General features: G+C 35.2%; 7 protein-coding genes across 7 annotated transcripts; 4 read left to right on the top strand and 3 right to left on the bottom strand. All coding sequences in view use genetic code 12, as the record gives it.

Moving 5' to 3' along the window:
• Positions 1 to 781: 781 nt before the first annotated feature.
• Positions 782 to 2,158, top strand: SWD1 (COMPASS subunit protein; the record flags this gene model as incomplete). The annotated part of the gene is made up of 1 exon (XM_049408628.1): positions 782 to 2,158. The coding sequence occupies one exon, from the start codon at positions 782 to 784 to the stop codon at positions 2,156 to 2,158; it is 1,377 nt and encodes a 458-aa protein (XP_049262081.1).
• A 1,043-nt stretch (positions 2,159 to 3,201) lies between these two features.
• On the top strand, positions 3,202 to 5,508 carry FKH2 (forkhead family transcription factor; the record flags this gene model as incomplete). Its single annotated transcript, XM_049408627.1, has 1 exon — positions 3,202 to 5,508. The coding sequence occupies one exon, from the start codon at positions 3,202 to 3,204 to the stop codon at positions 5,506 to 5,508; it is 2,307 nt and encodes a 768-aa protein (XP_049262080.1).
• Positions 5,509 to 5,750: 242 nt separating this feature from the next.
• Positions 5,751 to 9,428, bottom strand: J8A68_004645 (U2 snRNP complex subunit; the record flags this gene model as incomplete). The annotated part of the gene is made up of 1 exon (XM_049408626.1): positions 5,751 to 9,428. One exon carries the CDS (start codon positions 9,426 to 9,428, stop codon positions 5,751 to 5,753), a length of 3,678 nt encoding a protein of 1,225 aa, XP_049262079.1.
• A 313-nt stretch (positions 9,429 to 9,741) lies between these two features.
• On the bottom strand, positions 9,742 to 11,286 carry NGT1 (Ngt1p; the record flags this gene model as incomplete). Its single annotated transcript, XM_049408624.1, has 1 exon — positions 9,742 to 11,286. The coding sequence occupies one exon, from the start codon at positions 11,284 to 11,286 to the stop codon at positions 9,742 to 9,744; it is 1,545 nt and encodes a 514-aa protein (XP_049262078.1).
• Positions 11,287 to 14,415: 3,129 nt separating this feature from the next.
• Positions 14,416 to 15,969, bottom strand: J8A68_004643 (uncharacterized protein; the record flags this gene model as incomplete). The annotated part of the gene is made up of 1 exon (XM_049408623.1): positions 14,416 to 15,969. The coding sequence occupies one exon, from the start codon at positions 15,967 to 15,969 to the stop codon at positions 14,416 to 14,418; it is 1,554 nt and encodes a 517-aa protein (XP_049262077.1).
• A 1,273-nt stretch (positions 15,970 to 17,242) lies between these two features.
• Positions 17,243 to 17,776, top strand: J8A68_004642 (uncharacterized protein; the record flags this gene model as incomplete). Its single annotated transcript, XM_049408622.1, has 1 exon — positions 17,243 to 17,776. The coding sequence occupies one exon, from the start codon at positions 17,243 to 17,245 to the stop codon at positions 17,774 to 17,776; it is 534 nt and encodes a 177-aa protein (XP_049262076.1).
• Positions 17,777 to 18,771: 995 nt separating this feature from the next.
• Positions 18,772 to 19,221, top strand: J8A68_004641 (uncharacterized protein; the record flags this gene model as incomplete). Its single annotated transcript, XM_049408621.1, has 1 exon — positions 18,772 to 19,221. One exon carries the CDS (start codon positions 18,772 to 18,774, stop codon positions 19,219 to 19,221), a length of 450 nt encoding a protein of 149 aa, XP_049262075.1.
• Positions 19,222 to 19,722: the final 501 nt, after the last annotated feature.

Raw genomic sequence — 19,722 nt, 5'->3', positions numbered from 1 at the left:
ATTGAGTATAATCTCTCAAACTAAAATGATATAGTTATAAGGAAGAAGGAGATCACCCAATGTTTCAAAAATTGATTTCGATTATTTTACAGTTTATATTTTTTTTTTTTGGTTTGCTTAAATTTGCGCCGCATTGTTTTCCAAAAAATAACAATAAGATTTAGTTGCACCTGCAGGTAATTTAAATCACGTGCGCTGATATTCCTGGATTTCGCAGCCAATATGTTGTTCTATGTGTATTTACTACATAGAGGGTCAGAACAAAGATAGTCATATAATAGCTTGACTGAAAGCTACTGTCATAGAGAAACAGACACGGTCAAAATAGATAAGCTTCTACTTTCTACTGACTTTCTAAAGTTAATGAGAAGTCTTCACCCACTTTGAGCGAACTTTTAAGAAAATAGCAACAAATTTTTTTTACACATTATAGTCCTTTAGATATTAAACCTGTTGGTAATACTATTAATAGTCTCAAGATTCCTTAAAAATTAAGACAAGCTAGTTTTTAGACTTTTAGATATTTGCTTTATCATGATTTATATTTCATAGAGTAAGAAATTGAAGTCGCTGCCTAATTCATAATCAAAAGAATCAATCAAACGAAAAAAAAAAAAATAATTTCACATTTTACACTACCTTTCATTAATTCTTCAACTTAATAGACTTAGAACNGAATCAATCAAACGAAAAAAAAAAATTTCACATTTTACACTACCTTTCATTAATTCTTCAACTTAATAGACTTAGAACAACAACAACAACAACATATGAAGAGAGAATGAATTTATCATTACAAGATCCATTCTCAGTAGCCAAAGAGTATCCAGAAACATTAACCAACACATTACAATATGGTCATTCAGTAGTTATACAATTCAACACTAAAGGAGATTATTTAGCATCAGGATTATCTGATGGATCAATTGTTATTTATGATATGATAAGTAATGGAGGATTAATCGCTCATTTAATTGAAGGAAGTCATACTCGACCAATCACATCTTTGACTTGGTCTAACTGTGGTAGATATTTGTTATCTTCTTCTCAGGATTGGTATTGTAAATTATGGGATTTAAGTAGGGTTAATTATTCCCATAGTGTTGGTAGTGAAGATGAAGAGGAGGAGACAGGAGGAGGACTGGCAGTTATACGACAAGTGAAATTCGATGGTCCTATTTGGCTGGCATGTATGCATCCTACTAATCCATATGTTTTCACTGCTTCTTTGTTTGAGGATTTACCGGTATATGTGGATATGACCCAAGAAAAGGCGATAATATCACGAATGAGAACAGATCCATTGGAAACATCCGAAGAAGAACTGCATGAAGTAGATGGAGGAAGCGAGGAAGTTAAACCAACAACCAAGAAACGAAAGAAGAATGATAAACATTCTACATTAGTGACTGCATTCACTCTTGAAGGAAGTTATATATTTGCCGGAACAAGTAAAGGTTGGTTAAATATATTCAATACCTCCAATTTAAAATTAATCCATTCAATCAAAATTGCCAATTCAAATATCAAACATTTAATAATTTCATCAAATGGAAGAAAACTTGCCGTGAATTCATCTGATCGTATTATACGACAAGTCGATCTCCCTGATTTAATCAATATTACTGACCCAAAAGATTGGGAATTCGAAATAGATCATCGATATCAAGATGTAGTTAATCGATTACAATGGAATTCGGTCGCTTTCAATCATAATGCCGAATTCTTAGTTGCATCAACCTATGGACAACTGTCACATGATTTATATCTTTGGGAAACCTCAATGGGATCATTGATTAAGATATTAGAAGGATCAAATGAAGAATTAATTGATGTGAAATGGAATTATCCCAGATGTACAATTGCATCCGTGGGATTAGATAGCGGGATGATTTATTTATGGCTGGTTCAATTTCCTCAAAAATGGAGTGCATTGGCACCTGATTTCGTCGAGATTGAAGAAAATATTGAATATGTTGAACGAGAAGATGAGTTTGATATGATTGATGAAGATGAATTGACCAAAAAGAGATTAGAAGAAGAAGATTTGGATGTGGATGTTATTACGAAAGAGACTAGTGATGCTCGAGGGTTTGATATTACTCAGGAATCATTTGTCATACCAATTGATTATTCACGTACTTTCACCGAGTATTAGACTGCTTCCTTGGAGAGTGATGTCGAGTTCCCATGGATAAATTGGAATGGTTTTGGTTGGATCAATTATTTTTTTAATGAGCCAAATTTATAAATGACTGAATTAAGCAATGATGCATATAAAAAATATTAACTTAAAATCATGAACGGGTTAGAAATAAAAAATGACTTGCCGACATTTGCAAAAATGGAAGTCGGGCCAGACACAGAAACTACCGGTGTCTGCGAGAGGTAATGCTACAACTTAAGATTTACTGATCATAAATAGAGAAAGAGATAGGATAGATAATGATATCATGTAAGTTAATGTCTATGTCTAATTATAATTATTAAGATTCTCCCTTACAGTTTCTTTCATCTTTGTCTGTTTACATTTAAATTTAAATATTTTATTAGACATTTTTTTTTTGCCTGATGTTCCATTTGAATTTCTTTTAGCAGTTTGTACTTGTTCACCCTTCTGTGGGAGTGTTACGTTTTAAAGTTTACTTTTTGTTTATTTTTAAATTTGTATATTCTTATTCGTTAAAACTCAAACTCATCTTTTTAATGGTAGTGCTGGTTGTTATACTTTTTAACTTGAAGTACTTCCAATTATAAATGGTTAATTCCGGTTAGTGTAAACTGAAAGAAAAAAAAATTACGGACAGGTTGAAAAATATTAAGTTTTTGCAGTTTACTATTGAATAAACTGCTTTTCATTTCGAAGCTCAAAAAAAAAAAAGCAAAACAATTAAAAAAAAAAATTTTTTTTATTAAACAGAAGAAACAAAAAAAAAAACATAAACAAAAACAATTTCAATCAATTCTCAAATTCAGTCAGTCAGACAGACACATTCAAAATCTTTCAAAAAAACGCATTTTTGTGCAAAACCTACAACGACATCAAACCATAATAGCTACATATCAGACAGACAGACAGACAGACATATTATCATCCATCATCAACAACAGAAACAAACAGACACATCTCATACATCATCATCAACAAACAAGACAGTCATTAACTAAAACAAAAAAGACACACGAACATAGAAAGTACATATGTCTGTCTCTACACCAAACAACAACAACAATAACAAACGTACTATTGACCAGGTAGTAGTAGGGGGAGGAGATGGTAGCGATGGTAATGGCAATCTTCTATCATTATTTGATGATCCACAAGATATGGTGAATGCGGTGATATCAACATTGGCAATGCCACAAGAAAGAACCAATGTTGCTGATACTTTTGCTAATGAAAAGAACTTAGCAACAGAAGTTCAAGCTTATGCTAAGATTGCTGGAACTGATTGGACTTATTATGTCAAATCATTGGCAATTTCAATAGGAAGAAATACTGATGTTACTAGTGGTACTCCTGGTTTAGTAGATATTGATTTAGGTCCAGCAAAAGTTGTATCAAGACATCATGCTACCATTACGTATAATTTAGATCTGAGATGTTGGGAATTGAAAGTTATGGGAAGAAATGGAGCCAAGATCGATGGAAGTAAAGTTTCTGCTGGTACTCCTACAACTGGTAATGTTGGTCATAGATTAAGATCAGGGTCAATTATTGATATTGGTGGAACTCAAATGATGTTTATTCTACCTGATGCTCCTGCTGAAATTATGCCTAAGATCTTAGAAAAGAGTCTTTTGAAATATAAACAAATGCAACAGAATCCAATCAAAAGGAAGAATACCAATAATGGTGGTTGTATTCCTCCTTCATCCAGTGGTGGTCATCTTGTTAATAGTTTTCAAATTTTTGATAAAGTATTAACGCAATCTCCATCTTCTGTATCAGCAACTTCATTACAAAACAATTTAGATCAAGATTTATCGAAAGAAGAATCAAAAGATATAAAACCACCTTATTCTTATGCTACTATGATCACTCAAGCAATTTTATCAAATCCAGAAGGTGTAATGTCACTTGCCGAGATTTATAATTGGATTGCTTCTCATTATGCATATTATAAATATTCAAAAACTGGTTGGCAAAATTCAATTAGACATAATTTATCATTAAATAAAGCATTTGAAAAAGTACCTAGAAGACCAAATGAACCAGGTAAGGGGATGAAATGGCAAATTAGTGAATCTTATAAACAAGAATTTTTAAATAAAATCTCTGATGGGACTATACTGAAAACAAGAAGAGGTTCTTCAGTTTCTAGACAATTACATTTACATTTGGCAACTCATAAACATTTACCTGAATCTCAGAATTATAGCAAGGAATCATCTGTTTCCTCACTAGATCAACATCAACACCAACGCCAACAACAGCAACAGCAACGTCAACAGCCACAACAACAACAGCAGCCTGACTTACAACAAGCTGCCATGTCAGCTCAGCAATCGATTCCAAAAATGGGCCAGGCCCCAGGTAATCCACCAGCTTCTTATCCAATACCATCTAATCCAATGCAACCAAATCCATTATCATACATATCTGCAGGACAACCAATTAATAACATGTATGTACCATCATCAGCCAATGCCAACCTTGGCGCCGCCCGTCCATATCCCGGATTTCAACAACCACCATTAATGTACGCCCCATCAATCATCCAACCAGGCACCACATCATCCACATCTGCACCTATTTCCCAACCACAACAACAACAGTCGCAATTCCCACAACAATCATCCTTGGCATCTCCATTACGAGGGCAACAACCACCATCAATATCCACCACAATCACCACCGCCACCACCAATGGAGGACCAGCCGATTTGACCAGCACTCCAAAATTACCAAAAGTCGGTTCTTCAACCTATAATCTCCCCCCACCACCACCAGTACCACCAGTTAATGCGACATTAGCAACCATAGCCGCAGCTGCCGCATCTTCTGCTACCCATTCAAGATCAAATTCATACAATACTAATCAATTACAAGATCTTTCACAATTAAGTACATCAACCTATCAAAAATCCACCCAGATCGGTACCGATAGTCATACATCAACAGCACCAAGTTCAGGGGGAGAATTGGGTGGGGTGAATAATAATACCAATTCTACCAGTCCCAAGAAAATTGGCGCCATAGAGGCATATACCCCCGAACGTGGATCTCGTAGTAGCGCGATTGGAAATACGAATAATGTGAATGGTGGGAAATTAGCGCCTCCTGGTGTGAATACCAACCAATCGTCGCCGGCATTTTGGAATTTTGTGCAGTTTAGTACTCCGAATGGACAGACTCCAGGGAGGAAGGATAGTGATGAGAATGGTGGTCAGGCTAGTCCTACTTTGGGTAGAAAGAATCAGAACCCGGGGGAGAGGGGAAATGAATCGCCGTTTAAGAAAGAGGGTGGTGATACTGGTGTTGCAAGTGCTAATCTGCAACAATGAGAAGAAGATGGGAGTTAGTAGTAGAGGAATTAATTGTTTAACAAAATGGAGATTGAATCTTGTCTTTTTGAAAGTCGTCGTTCTTTTTGGTGTATTTTGATTGTTTTTTTGTATTTATTTGATTGACGGTTTGGACTTTCTCTTTCAAAAAGAAGAGGTTTTTCATCTATGCATGTGTTTTAATTTCTGTATGTATGTATGTATAAAGAAAAAATACAAAATGTAATTTTATACTTAATAAACTAGAAAGCTGATCTATTTCTAATATCTATAAGTTTCTTTTCAATTTCATTAGGAGCCCTTGATAATTCTCTTGCTAACTTAATCTTAATCCCAGGAGATAATTCTAAATACCTCTCCAACAAATCTCCATCAATCACATTCCTAACTGGATTATAATAACTCCTAAACTTCAAATGATCTTTACCCAATGCATTATATTCCATATTTTCTTTATCAAAATCATCAAAATTATAATCAAACACCTTCCGCATCGCCAATTCTAACTTCTCCAACAATTCCACCTCCAGTTTTGACACAAGTGGAACAAGAACCCCCACAGTCCCCATCAATCCACAATACACCACACATTCCTGACCACCAACATTAAATGACCCCCGTTGGAATGCTACCGGAACATCATGGACATAAAACTCAGCAAGATTCTTTAATTTGAAACTAGCGCTATTCAAACTCGGATCCATATTCTTCAATAATGTCCAATCATCATCCGATTGTCGAGAAATATCTCCATCAAGTCTAGATATGAAAATATTCCCAAATTTATCTCCACCTATCACGGTATCGTAATCCAATGAACACATGGCCGTGAGTTGTCGTTTCATAATATCATCGACAAATGGGATAAATCGATTTTCACCGTTGTCAAATTTCGCTATAGTGAAGGCACTTGTATGTGAGTCTCCGATAATTATTCGATCATTGCCGAGATGTTCAAGTTTGATTATGTTTGATAGGTAGTCGATTTGGGTTGATGATTTTCTCAAGAGCTGTTTTTGGCCGAGATCATAGAGACGGAGATGATTATTGGATCCAATTAGGAGTTTGTCGTTGAATGGGAGGAGGACGGTGGGGATGAAGTCTAGATCGGTCTTATGGAGGAATTGTAGATGTTTGTCCTTTTTCTTGTTGTTTATCTTGAATGTATACAAGTAAGACTTGTCATGCGAGTTCGGTAAGAATTTCTGATGGGTGGTTATACCTATAATTAAATAATTTTGATTACTACTATTCTTGAAAGTAACGTTTGTCATAGATATAGCAGCTTCAAATTCTGCCAATTCTATAGTTTGTATCACTTCATCATTCTCAATTACTTGAATACAAGATGCCCAAGACCCTTCGCTCCGCTCATATCCAAACGCATCAAAATAATCTTGATCAACCTCTTCCCCATCATTATCATTCTTCTTCTTCTTCTCCACACTTTCAGTCAAATTTGTTTTCAGATATGGACCCTTCACCCCATATTCCGATTCAACAACATACATAACTCCCTCAATACATACAATCTTCCTCGCGGCATATCTCAACTTCAACTTCTCAACACTCATATCCTGACTCGGATCAAACCCATCACCACTATCTTCCTCATTCCCACCTCCCCCCACCGTGAAAATAATCAAATTATTATCCCTAATCCCAACAATCCCTTCTCCTCCAATATCTTCCGACACAAACGACGATCCACACGATATTTCAATATCCAATAACGGGGTTATCTTATCCATATCCCCATAGGCATAGGATATCCAAACTTTAGATGAAATCGCCAATATCCCACCCAATTTCTCCGTTAATTGTATCGGCGTGAGCATGACTGGTCTTGATCCGAGATATTTTATCCTCAGGTCGGATAATTTCCCCGAGATGGGATCTAATTTAGTCCGAACATATACTCCATTTTCCATCCCGATATGAACCAAAATACTCCCCTTTTTGTTGTTCAACATGACCACGGAGGAACTGGTTGATGATAATGCTTGCATTGATTTCATTTCTAGACAGGAGTGAGAATGGAGGGATATCACTTGTATTGTCTCATCGGCACATCCAATCACCGCGAATGAACTTCGTTGGTCAGGAAGGATGGCGAGGGAGGTTATAGGGGATGATAGTTCGATTCGATCTTGATATTCTATTAATTGATCATCCAGGGGGTCGATTTCGAAATATATAATTTCGGAATTCGAAAGGCCGATTATGACTTGTTGATTATTGGTGCTGGCTTTGAGGATTGATATACCCGCCGGTGGGAACCAATCGGTGGTGGTGGGTGTCTTTTCGGGGAGATGACGAATGTGTCGGATCCCATTGGTATATATTTGTGCTACCGATGATTTACCTAGTTGTTGTACAGCGATTGTCAGTTCGTTGGTTATGAATTTTGAATCCTCCACTTGTTCTACTACTTCCCCAATTGAAAGCACAAGAGTTTTGGAAGATAGGGAAGAAGATATGACTAAGTATTCGTCGTTAGTTGAATTTTGGGATAATTTTGTAGTGAATATATCGGTAGGTACAAATGGTAATGGAGATTCGACGATTGTTGAAGTTTGTATCCCATGCAAAATTGTTTTAATATAAGAATGAGATGATAATGTAACTAGTTGTTTGTCCTGATGCTTTTTCTCAATCAATTTTGCATCTGTTATTGGAGATAATGAATCCAAGATATCTATCAATGCCAAATTATCTAATGCTCGCAAGGTGAAGTGTGGCGGAGAACAGGTTGTAACAGATTCAAAAGTTGGGTACTCTGAAGACTTGACTTTCATTTGATCATCATCGTCATCTCCCAATTTTTCAAATTGGTAGAATAATTTATCATTGTTCAATACATTAGCGAATAAGAACCCACTTTTGAAAATATTTAAACTTATCGAAGGTGGAATTGTATCAAAATAAGTTATTATAATATCATTAATAATTTCTTTATCTTTATTATAATCTACCACAACTTTAAACAAATCACCCAATGAGTTTTGCATCAATATGAAAAACTTATCCTTTTTCAATTTATGTATTACCGAATTCACAATTATTGAATCTTGTCCCTGACTTCGTCTTGGTAATGGGAGATATAATCTATCAGAACCCAATTTATCATAAACCATCCAATTTTTCCCACATATCAACATCCCACCTATATTTTCCGGCAATGCAATTAAATGATTCATATCTTGGGGAAGTGCTTCTGAATTCGTGGGGACTTTTTTAATAATATGATTCAATCCAAGATCAAATTCATAATAATTCACAATCACATCATTATTCTCATTCACCTCAATAGCTCCAAATTGTGGATTCTCAAATTCGGTAGCTAATGCGACCACATATAAACATAATTGTTGTTTTGAATGTGCTTCCAATGGACTACTTATTTCCAAATCTTGTTGTTTCTTTTGTATTCTAAATACTAATTTATTTCTTTCAATTGCACCTACTAGAATACATCTATTTGAAGGATCAATAGCAAGGAATTCTCCGGGATACGTTCTCCCCCAACCATTCTTGGCAATTGGTTCTTGAATAATGGGGATGAATTTATTCTTTGGTTTATTATATTCCATAATTGTCAAATTACCAGAATCACTAGTGATAACAATCCCATCCTTTACTGTATCTTGTGATGATGAAGATGATAATTGGATCTTATCTATTTGATTAATGACACCAAACAATTGTTGTGATAGTTGAAGTTCTAACTTGCCTGTTTCTCCATTGGGGATGAATAATTGTAAATGAGTTGATGAAGCAACAATCAATTCTTGTGATTTCTTCAATCCAAAGAATTGGCCAATTAAAGAATTGATGTAATGAGATGGCTGTCTTAATGTTAAGTTGTATAAGTATATTGAGTCATTGTTACCAGTGTTGTTAGTATTACTTACTATCATCTCTTACTATCTCTACTTGTTCCTCTGTTGCATCAATTTGGTTGTAAAACTTTTGAGATGGAAATTGAAACTTCTGCAAAAATACTGTCAACTATGCGACATAGTGCGACATTGTAGAAATGTCGCAATATGACAAATCACAAGTATTGATCAGTTGGATTATGTTAAGAGAGATATTGATAACATGGGTTAATGTTTCCTAATAAAGAAAGTTACGGAAGTAAATAAAAAGTAAATTGTGTGTAAATTAATAATAATAACCTAATAATATATATGAATTAAAAAGAACAAGTAATGTGTATGTTTATATAAATCATTGCTTTGTTTCATCATGGAGGGCAATTGATTTAACAGAAGTTAATTCATCAATAGCAAGAACTTCTTCCAAATGATCTTCTTCAACAGAAGTACTGTCCTTAATATAGAAAAAGACTAAAGGAGCAGCAATCAATAAAGAACCTTGACATAAACCCCAAGAAGAAGCAAATAAACTAATATATGGTATTCCAATAGCATCTAATCTCCAAGCAATAGCAGCACCGGCAGATTGGATACCCTTGTAGAAACCAGCATACAAGGCAGTCTTCTTTGGATTATTTGAAAGGGCACCTAATAACCATAAAATAAATGATTGGAAAATAGCATCATAAGCACCATAAAAGATATATAAGAACATTGGTCCAATATATTCACCGTCAGTATAATCCATCATTTCAAGAGTTGGTGGTACAGCTTCAGCTTCAGCACGAGTAAATGTTAATTGGAATTTCAAACCTCCACCCCAAATGGCTAAAGTGGCAAGTGTAACGAAAGCATAACCGATCTTTGCACGAACAGATCTTTTGAAGTATTTCAAATCTAAAATATAACCAATAACAATGGCACCAATCATTTGAGCAAACCAATATAATAAGGAGTTTAAGGATCTGGTTCTGATGTTGAAACGACCATGGTTGAAGTTATTGAATTGATAAGTATAGAACCAGTTGGAAGCAAAGAACATTGGGAATAATAATAAAACCTTTGGTTCTCTAATTAAGGTTTTACCTAATGCAAATAATTCATCTTTCCAGTATGGATGCTTTTCAGACATAACTTTAGTACCATCTGCTTTATAAACTTTGGACATTGGTAATAAAAAGAATGCAATAACTGAACCTAAGCACATTAAAATAATGAAAGCAATAAAAGTACCATCATTTGCAGCAGCTCCTTTATTGGCAATATTATCAGCTAAAGGAATAATGGATCCAATAACGGCACCCAAGTTGAAAATAACCCAAAAGACCATAATGGCTCTACCTTTGGTTTGTTCAGTTGGATATGACATAATAATAGTACCTTGAGCAGCCCATAAGACAGCGGCACAAACACCTAAGAATGCACCAGCAAAGATAACAAATCCTTTATTTTCAGTATGATTGAAACATAATAAAGAACTAGCATAAATGGCATAACCAATACCACCAAACATTAAAGAAGCTCTAACACCAATAACATTACAAATAGTACCACCAAAGAAACCAATAGTTGCAAATGTGGAATAAAGAGCGACGGAAGCATTATCAGAAGTAACTTTATCACTAATAGAAGCACCTATACCAGAAAGGGCATTAAACATACCTGGAGTCATGAAAATAACAAAGGCAAGCATAACAACTTGAGTCATAGCTGATGAATAATGGAATCCAAATAATCCAAGGTTGATTCTTTTATCATACCAATGGCCCGAGGCTTCTCTTTCAGCCATAGAATGATGTTTAAGTTCAACATGGTCATGTTGAACTTCCAAGTCTTGTGAGTGGGAACCAGTAGATACAGTGTCTACACCACTGTTTGATTTATCGATTTCAGACATATTGATCTATATCGTTGTTGTTGTTGATAATGAATAATTAAAAAAAAAAGAATGACTGAACTGGATGTGTTGATGGGGAGGGCAGATGATGAGATATTTATAATTTTTGGATCTTGTCTTTGGTCCTTTGTTCTTGTTTATTGTCTTTGTGATATCTCCACTTTTTACTCCCACAAAAGTTTATTAATTAAAGACGGGTATAGTTTATTATTAGTATACGATCAAAGAAATGATTACATGTAGCATTTTTAAGAATGGTAATGAAACATCAAATTTTTAGATTTCTTTTATTTTTTTATTTTTTATTCTCTTTGCATTCATTGTCATGCTTGTAAGATCATAAGGCTTTAAAAAAAATTATTTTTTTTTAACATTTTTCCTTTTTGTTCCTTATGTCAAATATTATTTTAGTTGTTCCATCAATTATTCCTCTTTGTGTACCAATCTTTAAAATTTGTTCCGATATCTTATACTGTACTAGATTTTACTACGACAAGACAGCCAGCTCTCCCCCCAATATTGATAAACCCATATCGTCAGCACTTTGACATGAGGCGACCCACTAACTAGTAACAAAAACTCTAATTTGCTTGACATATGTAGGGCGCCAAAAAAAATCCGATGAGGCTCGATCTGGGGGGAGGCAGGTTGCAGTTTGCTATGTACTATAAAATCAAACTAAACTTTGCTTTTAAGTGATGAAATTCACATATCCTCCTTGAGGTTGCAGACTACACTAGACTTGCTACCGGATGTGTCATTTAAATTAAAAACTCGTATTTCTCTCACTCTCTCTAATCTTGTCTTCTCGCGTGTTGTAGTGAATTGAGAAAGGGTTTTTTTTATTAATATCCCCCCAGAACAAGAATTTTAGATCAAAACCAAAAAATGTAACAGGGTTGTACATTCGATTATTTTTTTTTATTTATTTCTCGATTAGAATGTTAAAAAATAAATTTATTTTTTTCTGCGTGTTTTAATTTAAGATCTTATGATGTGTTGATATGTTTCTAATAATAAAGATAACAAAAAAGATAGATCATCGAAGATAGAGATAGGGATTCTTACAGTTTTAAGATAAATTCCAGATATCTATAAGTAACCACGTTGTGGTTTCACTAATGAGATCAACAATATCTTCATATCGTCTTCCGAAAAAGAGAAATCTCATACGTAAACAATTAACTAATTTCTTCGGTACCTTTGTTGGAACTTTAAAGATATTCCGTTCTGTTTTATGAGTTGCAGCAATGCGCCACCTTGCAGAATTTTATTCCTTTCTTTTTTATGTGTCAACAACAACTAATCTGAATGGATTAGTTGTCGTATATTACATAGTTTAGACAACGATTCAAACAAGTATTGACCGAAGAAAACTCAATCATTTCTTCCCTCCCCTCGTCTGACTTCTAGGCACCTTTCATCTACTCTAGTGATCTCTCTCAATCGCCAAGGAATCGTATAGCTGCAAGATTCCACAGGATAAATTGCAACCTTGGAGGAAAATATGACATTTCCATAAATAGTATTAATAATAATAATAATAATAATACGTAGTTTTGTGGGACAAAACAAACCAAAATCACCCAAGAAAAATTTTTCAGATTGTTCAAGAGGAACGGCTTATAAGATTTTCCATTGGTGAATTTTTTGTACCGATTTCGTGTTAAGAATTCTGGAACAACCTCGTCCTTCCCGGGGTCTTTGTTCCTGATTTTCATCTCATCTCATTTCATTTCACTCCGAGATGACACAAAATCAATCAAGAATCTTGAAATAAATTATATTTCTCAACTCTTTCATTGGAAGGTCAATCGTTCTCTGAACTTTCCCTATAGTTCTCAACAACCAAGAGAATTTTTTGCGCTTCGATTCTTCCGAATAATAGAAATGGCTTCCATTGGGGGGAGTGGTCCCATTATTTCTATTGTAATTAAGCGAACCTCCCTAAAATAATAATAATAATAATCCATTCCATTTTTGGAGATCATTAGAGCAATCCATTCATGCATGAGTTAATTACCAAGTGAAGTCAATCAATTAACCCCACAAGCTAACCCCACTTCATTCGCCATTAGTTGACGCTCTATACATGTAACTGACATATTTAGTTGCGGTATATTCCTTGTTTGTGGGTGGTTGTATGTGGAGATTGATGTTTCAATTTTCATTAATTATATGTAATGTAACGTTGTCTTGATGTTTCATCATAATAATTGAAAAATAAACTAAATGTAACATAATTTACAGAATGTAACATGCTGATTCTTTTTTCCCCTGTTAGAATGGAAATAAAAAATATCCGTAAATATTTTTTGCTAAAAACATGAAAAATCCAAGGGACTTCTGCTTTTCGAATTACTCTTTACAAGATCATCTCTTGTTGTAGTCTTCTTTATTGCTATTATTTCTAGTAGTAGATAAGCAAATTTCAGTCACACTCGATCGAGATAGATTTGTAATCTCTTTTTGTCTCAAAGCAACTATGTTTCAATCAACGATCGTAATTGTTATCTCTTCAAGTTTTAGCGAGGTTTTTCACGTATCTCAATGCCACGGAATTCTTCCCCGTAAACTAAACTAATGTCTAAACTAAAGTTATTTGAGGGGGACCTTTGATAGTGTACGATTGCTCTAATCAAATATGTTACCATTAGATAGAAATTGAGTATAATATGTGGCAATCTATATGATTTGATACTTGAGATTTAAACTCATCAACAAGATAACGAATACCGTCTCGGTTGCAATTTCTACACTCATCTAAGACATTTTCATACCATAGTGCATTGGGATGCGAAGATTCTATACGCGTAGTGGAAACCATCCAGCTATGGTATTGGTAGCTAACTAGATACCAAGGAAATGTTGGCACGAGTTTAAGTTCAAATAATACCAGGAAGAATTCGGAATTACTATGCTCAAACAAATGACATGAGTAGATCAGAGGTGATACTTCAATCTTCAAAGACAAGCTTTCACAATATAAAAAAAAAATTCAATAAATTATTTTTAATGTCTAACTAAATAATCAATTCATAACTACTAACTTTTACTGAAGTGATCCAATAAAATAAAAACAAGCTCACCCCCCCTCAAACCTAAAATACAAACCTAAAGCCGATATGACTATTGTAAATGAGATCCCACTTCAACAATAGATCTAACCAAATCATCAATCACAGCATCAGTCAAAATTGGTGAATTGAAAACAACTCGGAAGAATTCACCTTGTTCATCATGTCCAGGATTTGGACTGAAATCAACAAGATACTTTCCTAATTTATGTAATTCCCTCGAAACATATCTCGTGACATATGTGTTATCAAATTTACATCCCGGTGGATGATAATAGAAACAAACTTGCAAACATTGAGGATCACTAACCAATTCGAAATTCTCATCTTGTCTAATCCTCTTCACGAAATAATGCATGATTTCATAAGCATGATTAACTCTTTTCTCAAACCCTTCAAATCCATAATATAACCAAGCTAAATAGAACTTAAGCGCATCACTACGTCTTCCACATCCCATTGTACCATCAGCTAAATCGAAATTCTCTTCTCCTGATTCACGACCATGGAATAAATATGGAGCTTGTAATGATAACGCAGTTTGGAATTGTGATACGTGGGGTAATAACAAGAAAGAACAGGTGTTTGGTATACCCAACATCTTATGTGGATTCACCGTGATGGAATCAGCTAAATGACATCCACTTAATCTGTCGCGATATTTGGCTGAAAAAATCACATTTCCTCCCCATGATCCATCAATATGGAAATGAATATTATGTTCTCTTGCAATTCTGGCAATTTGTTCAAAGGGGTCATAGGAACCATAGACGGTGGTACCGGCAGTAGCATTGATATAAAGAGGAGTATATCCTTCTGCTTTTGTTCTTTCGATTGTCTTTCTTAATTCCTCGACAATTAATGTCCCATCTTCATTCACGGGTATTTTGAACACATTCTCGGACCCAAGTCCGAGTAAAATAGCTGCCTTTTCAACAGAATAATGACAGTGGTTGCTAGCATATATGGCAAACTTATACCCGGCATTACCTTTGACTTTCGTATCAGGATATCTTAAACTTCTAGCAATTTGTAAACTTGTAATATTTGACCATGACCCCCCACTAAATGTCAATCCGCCACACGTTTCTTGATCTTGGGTAAAAAACAATTGCGCATATTTCTTACCAATATAATTTTCAATCACAGATAACACGGGTGAAACTGTATATACATGAGAATTGGTATTTAAGACACTCAAGATAATATCACCAATTACACCAATTGGATTATTTGAAGCATATAATTTATCTAAAAATCCGGGATTCCAAGTATTAACCGAATAATCCAAGATCTTATCCAAAACTTCAAACAAATCTTCATCACTGCAAGGCTTTTGTAAATCATCACCATTTAAGATTTCTTTCTTAAGAAATTGGGGTTCATGATAAGTTCCCAATGATCCCGGTTTATAATTTGATGAATGAGGATTTGATTCATCGATATAAGCTAAGATCTTAGGTTTAAGCTTGGTTAAGAGATAGTCTAATTCTTCTACCCTATTAGATTCCAAATCTGACTTTATAGAAGTTCTCGCTTTGTCTATCATTGCTTTATTAGTACCGTTGCTCTGATGTGTAGTTGCTAATGGAGGACTATTTGTCATTTTTGCGATAAGGGTTAGTTGACTCGGGTGAGAAAAAAAAATTTCACACAAGAAAAATCTCCTGCATTTTAAACGGTTTTTCTTTTTTTCTGGTTAACAATTGTGGCGTCAAAAGAATTGTGCAACCAAAATTGCGCGGAACAAGTCCGAAGAATTATACGATAAGAAAAACTAATGTTGGGCCCACTGAATAAACTTTTTCTCTCCTCCTCAAATTACTTCAAACTTAATTGAAGAACCCAAAAAAAGTATATCGTTTAGATGTTGTATGTACTAGCCACTCTCTCCTGCCCACCCCTCCATCCTTCCCCCCTTCGAAGTAATTTCGTTGGCTGTATCAATGTGCCTCGGGCTCGATACTCTCACCCAAAAAAAAAACTCTCATCTCCAAGAAGTTCCTCGGTTAACTCCAAACTCGTTTTTTGACGGTAATTATGAGTCAACCCAAATTATCACTCCCCTCCACGTCTAGCTTTTAATGAAAGAAAATCTTTCTCTCTCTCCCCTCTGTATCGTTTAGCGGACGTTATGAGTCTGTAGAAAACTTTTCACTCCCCTCCTTTTCAGATGTGACAGTGCCCATACTCAGGTAGTCACTATTGGAAAGTAACCCTTTCTTGAGGGGATTGGTTTGTCTACGTGTCTTTTGAATATCTTCGAAAGTGTGGAATGTTGGGGATGTAACAAGAGTGGCGAAATTTGTATTCCCCGTTTGTTACAAATTGTAAAACGAATTGCACAAAATGTGTTGCCGCCAAAAAAAATAGGAAGTTCTTCCGCGTTATTTCCATCGATCTTAAGAGTCATTTGTTTCTCGACATGACTCCAAGTCGTTCCGTATTTCCCCGTTAGCGTATTCTATTAATAAATGGGTATGTAAGTACAATCTGTGACGATGATGTCTATATCACTGATTTTTCCCAATTCACATAGCCATTGTTAATAGAATCGTTCGATCATATTGTTCTATGGTTGATGTCACTGAATTACATCACCTAAAAAATATTTTTCAGTCACACCCTTTTCTTTTTTGGCAGCAGAAAAAAACTTTTATCTCTCCGGAATTACTCGCACATAATGCATCTAGTCATTCATGGCATTTATCCGAGTCAATGATTCACACAATGATATAACGAATAACAACTTCGGCTATGTGATGTCAAGGGGACTGGTATAAATAGATTCAAATGTCCCTAAGTTCTTAAATTTCCTTCTCCCTCTCTTCATCAATATTAATCAAACGATTTTAATAACAAATAACAATATAATAACAATGCTAGGACGTAATAGAAGAAGAAATATGCTTGCCGGTGCCGGTGCAATTACTTTAGGTGCAGTAGCTGCCAACGCAATCATCAATAGAAAATCAAAGACTCAACAGCCAGTTCAACAAGCTCAACCAGTACAACAACAACCTCCACCTCAACATCATGGGCACCATACTTATTACAACCATGGATATCCACCACACGGACAATATGATCAACCAGGTTATAATCCATATGGAGGTCATCCCCCACCTCACGGTCACTATCACCAGCCACCACCTCCAGGTCATTATCACCAACCACCACCACCTCAAGGTCATTATCAAACACAACATGGATATCCTCCACCTCATCACCACTCACACCCACATGCTTATCATGGGTATTATGATGACGATTATTCTCCTGATTCAAAACGATCGCCTCCACCTGTACCACCTAGACTGAGAAAGCCGGACTTTTCACGCGATAATAAACAATCAGTATCACCTCTGGTTGAATCTCAACATTTACAAGCACCTCCGCGTTATAGTTTGTAAGCTGTTGTATCTGTATAATAGATAGTTCTTGTATAATATTTAATGAATGCCCCTTTATGATTATGATAATAAGAATTGGATTCTATTTTCTTTGTAAAATGTGCAATTTTTTGCAGCCAATTTTGCATATTGTTATGCAGCTTCTCTTACCCTTCACTTGTCCCCTTTACAACGATAAATATTCACTGCGTTGCATATCATGTTACTCTTCGTTCAGTAGCTTTGCTTTTCACTCACTTAGGAGTAGTTTTCAAAGACCTCATCTGGGATACTAATGAAATACTTACGGGAAGGATGCATTCCAACCGACTTTTCATTGAACATGTTATAACAGATGAAGATATGCTTCCAGTGTAGAATATTCCTAACTTGATTCTCATAGAAAACGTATGATTACTCTGATCGGCAGACGACCAGTATACGGTATTAATTTATTTTCTACCTATGTATCCGAAGAAAAGCTTTGGGGTTACCGACCATCATCAAAACAATTTACAACCGACATTCAAGCCTCGAAAATGATCAAAAAATTATCTCGTACGATTCTTTGAGTGAGTTTTGTTTCAAGCCTCCGCTCTTCAAACCGCATCCCTAGCTCGAATCGAAAAAAATGGCCCGTCTTCGAAGACTTCCTTTTAAAAATTATTTATTTTTTAGGATATATAGTTAAACCCGAATTTGCATCCTAACTTACATATATAAAGAACGTAACCATCAAATTTATTTTTTAAATCACAGCCTTCTTTCCGCTAAATCCTTGGTCAAATGAAACCCTGGATGATGAATATGATCCCTCCCCGGTTTCAAAATAATCACACATGAAATTGATATTTTTTTTGGCAATTTAATTCCTCGTTGCTGTTTTGGGATGAATATTAGGGGGAAAATTAATTCTTATAAATACATTAAGAATATACGTAGTTTTCCATCTTTTCTTCTTCTTCTCATAACTATTCAATAGGTTGATTTAAAGCAACTAACAATAACCATCAACAATGATTCCAGCGCGTAGAAGAGCAAGAAGAAGAAACATGGTAGCAGGTGCAGGCGCAATTGCATTAGGTACTGTAGCTGCTAGTGCGATTACCAATAGAAGTTCCAAAAGTCCCCAACCACCCCCAGTTGAACCAGTCCAACAACAGCCACCACCACAACAGCAAGCACAAGGATATTACAATTATCCACCACCTCCACCAGGACAATATGCGTATAATCCATATGGTCAGCCTCCACCACCAGGACACTATCTACAACCTCATCCTGGCCAATATCAACAACCTCCACCTGGGCAATACCAACAACAATACCAACATCCTCCACCTGGACAATTCCAACAGCCTCCACCTGGACAATTCCAACAACCTCCACCTGGACAATTCCAACAACCTCCACCTGTACAACATCAACAAGCTCCACCCGCATATGAAAAACCACCTTCACAATAGCAATTAGGGGAGAATTTAGGATATGATAATCTGGATAGTAAACAATCATTGACTGCGTCAGTTCCACCAGGACTGACAAAACAAGACTTGTCAAGTGATCATAAGGAGCAGTTGTAACATTCATCTTGATATGTGTATAATTACATTCTGTACCTCTTTAAATATTTAGCTTACCTTTTTTATAGCTCTATTAATTTTGCATAATTCTTCCTAAGAAATTTGTACGATTCTTAATAACTGATTCTTATTTTTTTTTGCAACCAATTTTGATTGTGTTGTGTACTCCGAGTTGATCATACAATGAATTTAGAGGTTTTATGGGTCTCGACACTATATGGGCTTATCATCTCTATAAATCCCTTATCCTTAATACATTGCAACATGTCGAAGTAGAGTTGCAAGAGCTAAATGATGAGATTAGCTGGGACAGTTGAATATTATACTGCTAATGTTAATTCGATTGTTGAATAGTAAGAACTAAGACGAGAACGGAAAAGTTGA

Source organism: Hemisphaericaspora subhashii (genome assembly GCF_019202705.1).
Source record: "Hemisphaericaspora subhashii strain CBS 10753 chromosome Unknown scaffold125, whole genome shotgun sequence".
In the NCBI taxonomy this organism is placed as follows: domain Eukaryota; kingdom Fungi; phylum Ascomycota; class Pichiomycetes; order Serinales; family Debaryomycetaceae; genus Hemisphaericaspora; species Hemisphaericaspora subhashii.
The sequence above is the reverse complement of the archived record's forward strand: the minus strand, read 5'-3'. Positions and strand labels throughout refer to the sequence as shown.